The sequence below is a fragment of the Paecilomyces variotii genome, assembly GCF_004022145.1.
Source record: "Paecilomyces variotii strain CBS 101075 chromosome Unknown C8Q69scaffold_5, whole genome shotgun sequence".
NCBI lineage: Eukaryota > Fungi > Ascomycota > Eurotiomycetes > Eurotiales > Thermoascaceae > Paecilomyces > Paecilomyces variotii.
Window position 1 is genome coordinate 235209 of NW_021167144.1, and position 13301 is coordinate 248509.

The window sequence follows — 13301 nt, forward strand, 5'->3', positions numbered from 1 at the left end:
GAACATCCCACCGCGCTTCGCATGTCAAGACTTATGAGGCGAGTACGTATCTCTCTTACGGAAGCTCAGCACCTAGCCGTAAGTAGTAGGCAACTTCCGTTGTAACTATATCTTCGTCCACACTTCCATTTCGTACCATACCGCTAAGATAGCCATATGTATATCGAGATGCGAGCCGGCAGTCCTCATATATGGCCAGCGCAGGCTCAATGAGATTCCCACATTTGGTATATATGCGATTTGTGTTCTATTGGCCTATTAATACTCACCTTCAACTTCAGAAAGAGCGTTTTATCATACATAGTTACAAAAGAATATCGAAGAGCTGTTCAGGTAAGATACACGGGCACAATTGCCGGCTTCAGCAGCACAATAAGTATCTTTAGCGTCTCGCAGATGGTTGATATTCACGTCAGTGGGCTCAATGTAGGCGAGGCCGCGTGTGAAATCGCAGATGGGTTTTCCTATCTATTTTTAAAGAGATGTAAGCCATCGGGTACCTTCAACGAGTTCTCTTGTAGGAGCTCACACCACGCTTTCCCGGTAGACCTCTCTCCTCAAGGGCAGGAGCAGGAAAGTTCGGCGAATTCAAAATCTGTGCACGGATAGTAAGCCAAAACTCAATTCTCCACCTGATTTTGCCCATACTGTGCTAGTTCTCCTGACTCCTGGGTAAGCTGCAGCACCATAGATCTACTGCAGTCAGTAAGGAACAAACCAGAAGGACTTGACAACAAACCACTGTCGCTAAAAACAGGAATAACGTCAGAATGCACCTGCTTTTGAACATTGTATCTGTGTGCTTTAGATAAATCTAATTAGTGACTATGTACGGCCCAGGACAGCAGGAACCAACTGGTTTATATCTTTGTGGCAAGATCAGTACAATCTACAACAGCTATGGATCCCATCATTGCCTGATCGATATTATATACCACAGCCATAACCATTGCTCAAGCTTTGCTTAGTTGAGTCCAAATATAACATGGGCCCGTAGAACCTTAGGCTTTATTCATGGTTCACTTCCTGCAAAAGGTTTCGACAGACAATATAAAATGATCCATATACATTCTTGATATGTCCAAAATTATTTCCCATGGGCAGTACCTTTTTGTTGCGCTTTGTTCGTGATTAGAAATTACCATTGTGTGGTCAGAAACATAATAAGTCATATGTTAATGTAGGTTAAACACCCTGCATAAACTTTGCTCAAACAATTGTAAGGTATACTGTACCTAGAACCCTGCTTCAGTTCTTTCAGCTCGACCGGATAATCAATGTCCTCTAGATATTGACAATGCTTTTTACCGGGGTTAAACAGGCTTGTAAGAGCCTTTTAGAAATGGATTCTAGGAAGAAAATTTGGTTCGCTAAGTACTCGGCAATGAACTAAAACTTGTAGATGATTTAGTAAAGTACTAATGAAATGAAAGTATAAGTATGTAACCAAAGTAACGTTAGAGTGGTAAGAGACACATTATTCCAGTAAAAACTATATCTAAAAACTATTATCCCAATGATTTATTACTATATTATCGCGCTTGCAGCTGCCATATCAGCAAGAGCACAACAGCAATCTGGGGGAGGCGTTGGAGGAGCTTGCACCTTTCTCACAAGTTTCTCTAATACTAATGTAATTTTGCGGTCAGTACATGGTGGGCAAGAACGTTCCATCTCGGTGAGAGAAGGATGTGAAGTTCAGCTTGCCACTGTTTTTCGTGATTGTGCGTTTCCTCAGTGGTTTTCTTCACGTCTACTGATTTATAATAGGTCAGCAAGACTCAAGCTTCGTGTGTGAAGAAATCTCGCTGTTGATTTCAGGTGTATCTTCACAACCTAGCAACGCTGTGACAGCCACAGAGAAATCAGGGCGAAGTACATCTAGCTCACCGGCCAACCAGATTGTGACCACACTTACTCAACCACCTCGAACGACCCAAACCTACTCAGTGATACCTATCGAAAGGGAAACTGACTCCCGCCAAGGACGCCCAAATAGCTCAAGTGAAGGTCCCCAATCTAACACGCAGCCTCCGGAGTCCATAGTAACGGCATCAGCCAAGCACCCTACGTCTGCAGATTGTCTGTCGCACAGTGGAACAATGAGTACTACGTTGGGAGCAGAATTATCCTCTCCATCCGTATCTGCGTGTGCAGTGAAGTTAGTGGCATCCTTGCAGTAAGAATTATCCGAATTATCTAACCACAGTTCACAATAGGATCGGCGAATTATTTGTCGGTAACTGCTATTGCATGAATGGAAGTACCGTAAACTACCTGCCCAGCGACTGTATCATACTCCCTTGATGTAATTATGACATGATCAGTGGAGATATTGTTTTCTCTCTTTGTACTGTCTTAAGATTAGGATACGGTTGCTAGCAAATATAATGCAAGAGATGCCTGTTCTTTGACTTCTCCAAAGCCCTAGCTACGTGGCAAGTTAGATTCCTTCCGTAGAAATACGATGAGACCCTGGCAAACATTACATTATGAATAACGACTAGTTATTCTATTGCTTGGCGTATTTTGTGAGAATTTAATAGGCATACAAGAGCAACTGCCAAGGTCATGACGACGTTCCTTACAACATCCGAGAAACCCTATAAGCAGAGAAAGAAAGAGACCGCAAAGGGAAACAGAAAGCCTCCAGTTTGAACTCCACAACCGTATCAATGGACCAACCCATGAGAATTCATGCCCTCCTAGCGCATCCGTCTCAGCCGCTAACATCATCTTCAAACGATGCTGAGGTGCGAGTCCCGCAGGTTGACATTTTGAATTCTTTGCGGCTCTTGAAGACTTGGTGGACGAGCATACAGACTGGCAGCTACCACGAGTGAGCACCAATCTGTCCAGAGACAGCATCCAGATGGCGCGTGTCAAACCTTTGGAGGGTTGTCTGAACATCAACCAGGTCCATTGTGAGATAGAGCCCGAATTCTCCAATGAGCAGGATGTAAAGCTAGACAGGTTCGTCAATGGGATCCCCTTGTGAGTTAGGAAAAGAAACAATGTTGGCGAGTACGGAGTGGCTTAATATCTCTATGCGATAATTTTCAAGCATACACACTAAAATGAAAGACGTTATAACAAATTAGTAGGTCTATACATTACTCCTTTACCTTATCCAAGGGCCTAGATGGGTCGGTTGTACTTCTATATAGCTGGTTGCAGAATTGGCGCAAATCGTTATATTCTGTCATAGTTTCTGAGACTAAGATGGTCCGTGTAATTTACCAATATATATGTGATAATATACACCGCCCTGTACAAGTGGAACCTTGGACATCCCAAAGCTTCCATGCAAACTGCTCAAACCTCTACTTACTACCGCTCACCACCACCACCACCACCACCACTACCTTCCTGTTCTCGTCCTTCCACCACTCACAAAGGTCTTTATGTGGGAGTTCCAGCAGAACAACACAAATGGCATTACTTATCGTTATCTCTAGCTTGGCGGCATCAGTCCTCTGGCCTTAGATAGATACTTTGAGTGAGAACTAACGTGATATGTGCATCGTATTAGGCTGCACCTTGGTTGTACACCCCACCACCTGCCCCAAATACCTCCTCCAAACAACTATCCTAACGCTTACGCTGTACGCAAGGATATAGGTTGGTATCAATCTTTCATTACTAGCTATAGTTGGAGAAGCATAAGAGACGATAAGAGCTCTAATTTTCACGCAGTGAAGTCCCTTTTAAAAATGTTCGATAAGCATACGTAAAAGTGACATCATGACTTGCCAATGCCACATTTAAATGTAGTATGATAAGTTTTATCGGAATTTTCATTTCAGCTTTGAAACCTCCGGTATATCTGTCAGTATGACCATGACTATAATAAGCCTCTTCTATGTGCTCGCCAGAGATAGTTGAGAAGTTCAATGAATTGCTTACACCTGAGGAAGCATCTCAAATTTGCAATCAGTTTCACAGTGCCAGGTGGAAACATGGACGCCAGGTTATGTGGAGCGGTGTACCCCGCAGTTTGGTACAAACCTGGGCAGATAAGCATAGAATGCAAACATTGACAACGGCCATGGGGCCATTGATGGTTCACAGTGATCCACACTGTTTATGGTCCCGAAAATCAAGTAAAAGGTGGAGTAAGTATATGAAGGGTGCATCTGCTATGTACGCCTATCATATTGCTCAAAACAAGGAACCGGTCACTGTCCTCTCTCCGCCGCCTCCTGAGCAATATAATCCATACGGCGGATCAAACTATCAAACCCTCGAGGAGCCAATCCTGAAAGGAAAACTAGGGCCCAAGGTCGCACAGATTGAAATGGTACATCCAACCGTACCCGGCGCTGAAGAATTCCACTATCGGATATGGCCAAATGACGAAACATTCTCATGGTATGAGAACTTTGGGCACCCTCATCCAGCTACACACTGGCGACGTGTAGTAGCTAGGCAAGCATTACGATAAACCCGCTATGTTGACGTCGAACTCTTTACAAAATGGTGGTGATTTCTCTTCTTAGTATGCGATTAACTTTGTATCAAATATGACGATCCATTTCCTCACCACCATGGTATAACGAGTTCAGGTTTCAAAATTGATCCATTTGATGACTACTCAGGTCTGGTGTGAAGATAGTCCAAAAGCTATTTGACCAAACAGAATCAGATTGTCGTTATCTTTCATCCTTCAACTGAATCCCTGTTATCTACATCTCAAGGTTTCAGTGCGTGTGTTTTTTCTAGTACGTAGGGAATGGACTCACTAGTTTTATTGGATAGATTGCGATTGTAGGATAGATAATTTCTGGTACCTGAGGTACTCGACCCTGATAGTTTGGAACTGATTGCCATCCTTGACTCGCAGTAGCAACAAATGGATCATTCTTGAAACCTGAAAATCGATTCTTCGTGTACTTCGTAGATCTAAATATACGCATGCCAAGAAGTCTCTAGAGAAGATATGACTTCATAGTGATGCAGGACGTTGTTCTATGGATCTTAATCATCTGCCGCACACGTAGAAACCCTAGATGCAGGAGCAGCATCTTATGATGACCGTATATTTAAAATCATTATTGGATTTATGTCTTGTACAGCAGGGAAATCACGATAGCCGCATACTGGAGGTGGGAACCCCGAATAGACTCTTCATCAAATCCCTAGCAGTGCGTCTGGATAACATTTTATGAGTTTGCAGAGTAGACATGAGATCACTGGGGATGAGAGTCATACATTAATATTCCTACCAAGACAGGCAATATTGACTACCGCGGCTGAACAGGCTGCGCCAAGAGCTATGATGCAAGAAAATGGAAGCGTATTCAACAATATGTATTTGAGATAAGCTGGGAGGTGCTGATCAAGCTAAAGAAGGCAGAGCATGAGATGCCCCGCCAAACAGTAGCGCGGCACTAGACTACGAGGAAGCCTTGTAGGAATTTTAACGCCGCACGCCACGAGGGCCGTAGAATAGAACTCCAGGCATCGGCCAACACAGGCCTTGACGAGGCTTGGTAGAGAATTTCCGAGTAGTCGACTTATTCTTACTATTTGTCATCTAGGATCTTACAGTACATTAAAAAGCATCCCCTTTTACTTACAGTCATTTGATCCTGTATGGTTCTTACTTGGCAAGGGCTATTGTATTGCCATCCCCGTCCAGCATTCAACGAGCCCTTGCCCAGGAAGGTGGGACGAAAAAGTGAACTTGGGATTCAACGTTGGGAACCAGCTAAGAGCCAGGGCATCCCTCGATCTAATCCGAATCAATGCAATACGTACTCTACACCTGCTTGCCAATACATATCCAGTCTCCTACTGCATTGCTAGATAAAAATGCATAGAGCTTTTGCGCCCGAGTTTCTCAAAGTCAAGTGAACCGACCTCAATTTGAATCTACTCAACGTTTACCTAAAAGATCATATCCTTCTCATGTAACGTACTAGCTATTTTTTTACCAGTTGTCTTCCAGATTCTTCCCGGTAATGGTGTTATAATTTTCCCGAAGTGCCTCACACTCACTACTATCATAATCATCAAAGCAATCCCACCTTTCCGCTTCCGCTCTCTTCGTGGTTAGCCGGTCCTCCTTGTCTACTCAATATTAGCCGAATCTCCAATACTCGTGGAATCCTATTCAGTATACCATAATGGACTTGCTCTGAATCAATTCTTTCAATAACAGCGGCTGGCGGGATTTTATGAAGACATAGATATGTGCCACTGATATGCTGGTTCGCTTTATCGGGTAGTTCCAAACTAAGACCTAAGATAAAATAGCGGTATTCTTGTGGGATGAGTTCGATACTTCAGTGGCAACCGCCAGTAATGGGAGGGCACTTATGTCAGTAGGATAGTCTTAAAAAAGCAGCTCGTCGGATTGCCCAAGGGTGTAATACAGATTTGCGAGACTACTATCTCCATAACCCGTCCGATTTTCGTTTGTACCATCTTGTTTATATCGATGAGTCGGGATGTGACAAACGGATTGGATTTAGGCGCACATCTTGGTTCCCTGTTGGAGTGACACCAGTAAAGGTCTCTCAGTTTCATCGAGAACAACGATATTAAATACTGCCTGCATATACACAAGACGGCGGATGTGGGGTAATAAATGGCTCATGTTTCATGCTGAAACAACTATCACAAAATAACAGTACTGGGAAGTGTATAGCTACATACAACGTGCCTGTGGGCGACATCACTCATGCCACAGGATGCTGCTCAACCCCATCCATTGACCAGGCTCTGGCATCCGTCCGACCTGCAGAGAGGCTACTTCCTTCAGTAATTCTCCAGTGTTCAAATTTCTCTTTAGAATCACGACGTTCGACGTCTCTTGATTAGCTACTGCTATATAATCTCCTTTCTTATTAATCGCAAGCGCCCGAGGCATGACGCCTCCTGATGAGATGAGTGATCCCTCCCGAGAGATCGTTCCATCTGATGCAAGCTTAAGCGTCACTAGAGAGTCATTCCCGTCAAATAGACCATCCTTCCTCACAGAAATATGTAGACTTTGCTTATCAGCCTGTATTTCAGATAGGGTAGCTAGGTTTGTGGGGAGCTTATGACCTGGATAAGGAATAAAACAGCTCAATTCCTTAAATGTCGGGCAAAGACCATCTCTGTATGACACATCAAACGAGCACAGACGGTTGCCTAGCTCTTCCACTATGTAAAGTGTAGTCTTTCCTTCCTGCATGGTTTCTGCAGAGCGTATGAACAGTCCAAATCTGGGTCCGCTTCCTTCTTGGTAAGCAATTGGGTCACATGCGTTTAGTTTGCCTGTCTCCTTGTCTATTAAAAAAACACGAACCAAATCCGCACCTAAATCAGGTGACACAAGGAATGAAGTCGTGGGATCAAGAAGGACTTGATGGGGACGTGACTGGTCCTGAGGGGCATCGCCAGGATTGTGGAGGGTAAAATTCAACACCTCATAGGGTCTCACTTCTTGTTTGTCTCCGAATGGGATCTCCCATGTGGAAATTGACGTGCCCCCACTATATATGTAGTTAGTATCAAAAAGACATTGCTAGTTTTGTAGGAGGAAGAGGAAAGCGACGTACTAGTGTGCAATAGCCAAATAATTTTTGTTATTCTGTCCAGGATAGATGATGCTATTAACACCACCGCTGGGAGCAGCAACTCGTACCAGCTCCTTCATGGCTCCCTCATTTCCAATCTCTAATGAGGTCAAAGTCCCCGGCGACGACTCGTCAGAGCACCATAAGAGTCCACGTTCGGGGTCGACCGTGAGCCAACTCGGGGCTTTACCGCATGTCTGCAACACTTGAATCTGTTTGAGAGAAACATCATCGCCCTCACCCTCAAGCGAGAGTTTGTAGACGTTACCGTCATAGTGGGTTGCGTAGAGCGTCACAGCCATTGAGAAAGTGGACAGTGCCAGGGGGAGCATCAACAAACTTCGCAGAGCCATTTGCCGATTCTGTGGCTAATATCACACTTTTTGACCGATTTGGGCAGGATAGTGGTCTTACACGATACAAAAGGAGATAAAATGTGCTTGGTGCACGCAAATCTTATAGGACGAGTAGAGGAAGTCTGTGCTGATGACCAGGATTGAGAGTAAAAGGTGTGTGAGGGGAGATAAATATTCATCTGCATAGCTTACAGGATCACAGTGACGGACTTCCGAAACCGCTGGTCACACCTTTTTTACTGTTCGTCTATTTGGCAAGTCTTGTGGGCAACAACTTTGGGCGATGGCGGATCTGCTCTGACAACAGAGCAAATAGATGTGATATCAACTCATGCTGCTGTGAATAAGATAGGCCCTTATTTATCGATTACCACCGTTCTCTTCTCTGCTTTGTAATTCACCTATCCCACCAACGCGTACAGTGCGTACTATGAAGAGAGCCTCATTAAGAATCGAGTTGGTCTTGATATTAGGCCAATCATCAGTCGTCACTGTAGGAACTCGATGGTGTTAGTGGGAAGAGGCGGGAAAGGCACCATTTTTGGGACATGGGATAAACAGGCTGTCGTAAGATGCCACCACTGTCGGCTCCTCTCTGGAATCAATCAAGAGGGAATGTTTCGTGGCGGGTCACAGTTGAACGGGGTCCAAAAAAATCTCGGCGGTGCTCAAAGTTCTGCCACCGCCCCTGTCACCGCCTCTGAACCCCGTTCAAGTTTTTCCGTGTATAGACTCAACGGGGGCCAAGCTTACATAAGTATATTTTTGAACCCCGTTCAGCAAATGTAAAATCTTGGCAAATAAAAAAAATTTAAATTTAAATTTTATTAAAAATATTTTAAAAGAATATATTATCTATTTCTATTTACTAAAATCTATAGAATTTCAAATTAGATAAAATTTAGTTTAACCGGGGCTTAAAAATATATTATATATATGTTGAACGGGGCTCAAAAATCTACTATGCATATGTTGAACGGGGTTCAAAATTTCTGGGATTCCGCCACTGCCTCTTGAACCCCGTTCAGGTTTTTCCGGATTCCGTGTTGAGCACCGCCAAGCTTTTTTTGAACCCTGTTCAACTGTGTGTCCCTTTCGTGAATGAACCATTGACGGGCGCAACGCTGAGTCATTGGACGCCCACGCCCTGAACACTAGCGCCTTCAGCCCGGACTGCAAATGACGTATCTCTATTGGATAACATCTGACGCCCCGCTTCAGCGCTCGAGCCTCCCATGGCCATCGAATTACTCTGAAAATGGTCTGTTTCCAAGAGATTATATTGTGAAAATGCACATTACATTGCATCAGCTCACCGTATCACCACCTAGCTTCCAGTTCCTACTGTTTAAAAGAGAGCTGAACGGACTCTTATCTCATCTAGTAGGAGGAGGCATGCTTGTGTGAATGAATACGATATATTTTAGTCCTTGAACCTAAGAATATGTTGGCCTCCAATCGCTCCTAGCCTCTGGAAGCAATCTTCAAGTGAACATAATCTTGAAGTATAGGTGTATATATAGTTATCCCAAGTCGGCGAGACTCCCAGCTCTTGTATCTCAGTAACGGCAAACCTGGGACCCAGAAGGACGTACGCTGCTAGCCATACAGCCGATCTGGCCTGAAGCCCCAGTGAAAGATCGGACCAGGGCTTTAAGCCGATATCAGCCATAGACTCGTGGTCTGATCACCTAGAAGGTCGGAGGGGATGGAGCAGAGGCCCAATGTGGTAGGCTCAGACACCGATGACCTTTGTAGTAAGGTCGAGTGCCAAAGTCTAGTGATAGAAGATCGAGTGCGAAGGTCTAGTGATAGAAGATCGAGTGCGAAGGTCTAGTGATATAGTACCAGAAGCGCCAGACCTTGTGCTTCGGACCTACTTCATCATAGGGCGCCGGTCGTACGACCACCATGGACGAAGGACCGCCAACTGGCGTCCACAGCGGTTGCCAGGCCCAGACAGTCGTCTGCCTACATGTTTGCGGCCCTTCTCGTCTCCCGACTGCCCCAATGTAATGGAGGAAGGAAGATGCTTGGCCTTATAGTTCCATGTCGCGTGCGATCGACCTCATCGTGTCTTCGTCCATCGCAAGCTCCCCCCCGAAGTGCATAAAAATGGTATTGGCGTCATCCTCAATGGCTGCCTTGAAGCACTGTGCGGGCGTAAGCAGCCGCAGATTCTTATCGTAGAACGTTGCCTGCCGGTTCCTCGCTTCTTTTCTCGCCACCCGTTCTACTTGCGATGGATCCGACCGATCAACGACCACCTCGTGCGCCGTCGTCCAACGCCCATCGTTTTCTCGGACCCGGAACACGATCGTCACGGGCTGAGGAGTTGCCTCTGCCGGATGGGGCCGCACAACCTGCGCCCGCCGAGCGACGATCCGAGGCGTGAGTTTTTTGCGGTTGCGTCGCTCGCTCACACTCGAGGTGGGTGCACTGGTCGCCGTCGGAGCTGGATCCTCCGGCGTTCGAACGGGATCGGCCAATGCAGTGCCGGCGTTGGTTTTCACCCGCTTTCCAGGTTGGTCCTGCCCACGTGCTGGCTCATCACCGCCAACAGCCCGAAGCGGTGCTATAGACGCGACAAGCTGCCGGGTCACCACGAGGTCCCTTCCAAAACTCATCAGGACGGTGAAACTACCATCGTCAATCGCAGCGCGAATGCACTCATCAACCGCAACTTTGCGGAGTTGGCCATCGTAGAAACGTGCATTCCGGTTGGGGTCCCGTGCATATCCGTCGGCAAGAATCTGCGCCTCAGCAAGGTGATCAGGGCTCACAGACACCACATCCGTAGTGCTCCATTGACTTCGCTCGTAGACCTGGAAGGTTATCGTGACCCACCGCTGGGTCTCTGCCATCCCTTGGGAGTCCGCTTCTTCCAACGGATGCGGAGTATCAAACAGGGAATCCTCCTCTTCCTGTCTGTCAATCGCTTCGCGATGAGCCTGTTCCGGATCGGGTGTATTGGCTGGGTATCGTTCGGTGTCCAGTGGAGAGGGGCCCGCGTCAGCAGCACCGGTCAAGTTTTCATCCCCATCATCACTATTCCATAATTCATCTGCGATGGCGGCATCCCGAGTTCCTGCCCGATTAAGATCCTGATGCGTCGGTCGGTTCTTCGCCCGCAGTTTCCGCACGCCATCTGGTTTGCGTGGTTGCGGACCGGTTCTCAGGCGCGGACGGGGAGACCGTGGGACATTCTCATCGTCCCGCGGACTACCACGCGAGCTCTCCATCGCACAGGGCACGGGGGGTTCAGGACGTGGCGGAGCAACTCCAGTGCCCGGTTCCGGATGTCCCTGCGTTGAATGATTGGCAAGGGGTACACTGTCATCCTCCAGCTGGCTTCCCTCGTCCCGCAATCGTGTAATCAAGTCCGGCAAGTCCAGGGGAAGCTCAGTCACAGGCCGGGGGATAGCCCCAGGCGTTTGTAGCTGATTAAGAGCATCTGCGCGTTCCCGGGCGACTAGATCTTCTTGGGATTCGTCACCCGCTCCGGTGATGAGCTCCGTTCCGGGCGGAATTTGCTCTCCGACTGTTCCTTGCACAGCTTCAGCTGGGAATGGTCCTCCAGAAATATGCTCCGGGCCTTCCGGCTGGTCGACCGACCGAGTTACTTCCAGCTCCGTGTGCTCTGCGATGGGTTGCAACGGACCAAATCCAGGCCGTTGCTCCGCGCTTGGTTCCGAGTTACGCACTGAGAGGATTGTTGGTGACTGAACACTTGACTGGCGTGGTAATGTAGCTGGCATACCAGCACAATCTTCCACCGACTCGGATTGGGTCAGTGTGGATGAACCCATTTCCATAACCCCGTTCACTGCATCTGCTCCTTCGTCTGGTACGCTGGACATATCCGTATCGTGTGGCGCCCCTGAAGTCGAAGGAACCACAACGGCTGTGCCCCCCACCCCAGGACTCCCAGCCTCTGATCGGTTACGTAGGTCATCTTCATCGATCTCCGTATCTTCCGGTTCCTCACTGTCAGAATCCATTCCTCTGCTACCTGCCGGCGGTTGTTCGGCAATCTGCCGTCGAATCGGATGTTCTGCGTCAGACCTTTCGCAATCCGTATCCATGATCTCAGAGATAGTAGACGCCGCTCTGATGGAACTTGGTATGGAAGGCTCTTGGGGATGAGGTGGGACGTGCTCCACCACCGGCTGTCTGTCTTGATGTCGATGCCATCGATCTCCTTGCCTCTGATGTTGCTCTTCGGGGGTGTCCGAACGATCCTGACGGCCATGGAATGCCGCCTCATCAAAGCCGTCTCTCGACATATTGTCGTAGGCTGGTTCCGACTCTGATCTCGGAACATCGCTGGGGATAAATAATGGTGAAAGAGGCTCGTGGGACGATGGCGGCCCCAGAGAAGCACGTGGGGTGGTTGCTGGGGTCGGCTTGCCGAAAAACGCGTAGTAAACGCTTCGTCTCACCTCCAGCGATGAGAGGTTTCTTTGCGACACCGTTGCCGAGTGTAGAGTGTCAAAGAAGATATGCGGGCGGTCTAGTTGCTGGGTTTGCTCCTGAGGCACTCCACAGCGCTCCTTTAGCTGGATTGCCCATCCAGTGGTATGCGCCACCGGTGCGGCCTCGTTGGGGATAGCGAGCGCAAAACAACCAGCAATCTGCTCGACAAGAGACTCAAAGGTCTCACGGTCATAGTGGTAGTGGTCCGGCTTCCGCGCTTTGAGCAGGGCAGCCCGGGCAATCTGGTGGTCAGGTGATTGTCGTAAGATCGCCTTAATTGGTGGAGTACGAAATCCCAGCTTCTTGGCAAGAGTGGCCATTCCATGAATCACGCCCTCGTCCGCCCTCGCTCGTGCCTTTGCCCGCGTGGGATTAGCCTTTGGGCCGCACTGGAGATCCTTGGCCATGTCCGGGTAGTGTCGCATCGCGTACATCCAGATTTGACGATAACCAGAGGATATACGTTCACCCCTGGATCCAGGCAGTCGGCGAAAAGAAGTCTCCGATGTCTGGATTAGACAAGACCCGTTAGAGCGACGGGATCGAAAGCTATGGACTAGCGCGCTTCGCACGGTCAGCTGTTGCTTGTTTAAAACAACCAGCCGTTTCACGGAGTTGGCACAGAGTTCCAGGTAGGAAATATCGCGGAAAAACGTATGAAGGGATGGGATGATGCCGTCGCACATTTCATGGCTCCGGATCTTCTTCCATATTGCCCTACGTTCGGACCGGCTAAAGTTGGAGAAGACCTCCCCGCCGAGGATTTTCCCCTTTACCGTCGTCCGATCAACTTTAGACGCACGAGGAGCGTAAAGCTGCAGGGTGTCAACGGTGTGGAGGTCAATAAGGGCCATCCGAGTGCGGTCATGGTTGACAAGGGTTGCCCAAAAATTCTTCACAT

General features: G+C 47.8%; 5 protein-coding genes across 5 annotated transcripts; 1 reads left to right on the forward strand and 4 right to left on the reverse strand.

Annotated features, from left to right (window-relative positions):
- Positions 1 to 121: 121 nt before the first annotated feature.
- On the reverse strand, positions 122 to 462 carry C8Q69DRAFT_382816 (hypothetical protein; the record flags this gene model as incomplete). Its single annotated transcript, XM_028627614.1, has 2 exons — positions 122 to 247; positions 301 to 462. Coding segments are annotated over 2 exons (288 nt in total), but the record flags the coding sequence as incomplete, so codon positions are not given.
- Positions 463 to 2408: 1946 nt separating this feature from the next.
- Positions 2409 to 3202, reverse strand: C8Q69DRAFT_465913 (hypothetical protein). Its single transcript, XM_028630520.1, has one exon. It carries the CDS (start codon positions 2908 to 2910, stop codon positions 2491 to 2493), a length of 420 nt encoding a protein of 139 aa, XP_028485072.1. The 5' UTR covers positions 2911 to 3202; the 3' UTR covers positions 2409 to 2490.
- C8Q69DRAFT_486498 (hypothetical protein) lies at positions 3143 to 4444 on the forward strand (the record flags this gene model as incomplete). Its single annotated transcript, XM_028631910.1, has 2 exons — positions 3143 to 3146; positions 3882 to 4444. 2 exons carry the CDS (start codon positions 3143 to 3145, stop codon positions 4442 to 4444), a joined length of 567 nt encoding a protein of 188 aa, XP_028485073.1.
- A 2206-nt stretch (positions 4445 to 6650) lies between these two features.
- C8Q69DRAFT_254306 (Lactonase, 7-bladed beta-propeller-domain-containing protein) lies at positions 6651 to 8174 on the reverse strand. Its single transcript, XM_028626601.1, has 2 exons — positions 7551 to 8174; positions 6651 to 7484 (listed from the first exon to the last, which is right to left on the reverse strand). Exons 1-2 carry the CDS (start codon positions 7919 to 7921, stop codon positions 6680 to 6682), a joined length of 1176 nt encoding a protein of 391 aa, XP_028485074.1. The 5' UTR covers positions 7922 to 8174; the 3' UTR covers positions 6651 to 6679.
- A 1789-nt stretch (positions 8175 to 9963) lies between these two features.
- C8Q69DRAFT_402127 (hypothetical protein) lies at positions 9964 to 13254 on the reverse strand (the record flags this gene model as incomplete). The annotated part of the gene is made up of 2 exons (XM_028627957.1): positions 9964 to 10988; positions 11193 to 13254. 2 exons carry the CDS (start codon positions 13252 to 13254, stop codon positions 9964 to 9966), a joined length of 3087 nt encoding a protein of 1028 aa, XP_028485075.1.
- Positions 13255 to 13301: the final 47 nt, after the last annotated feature.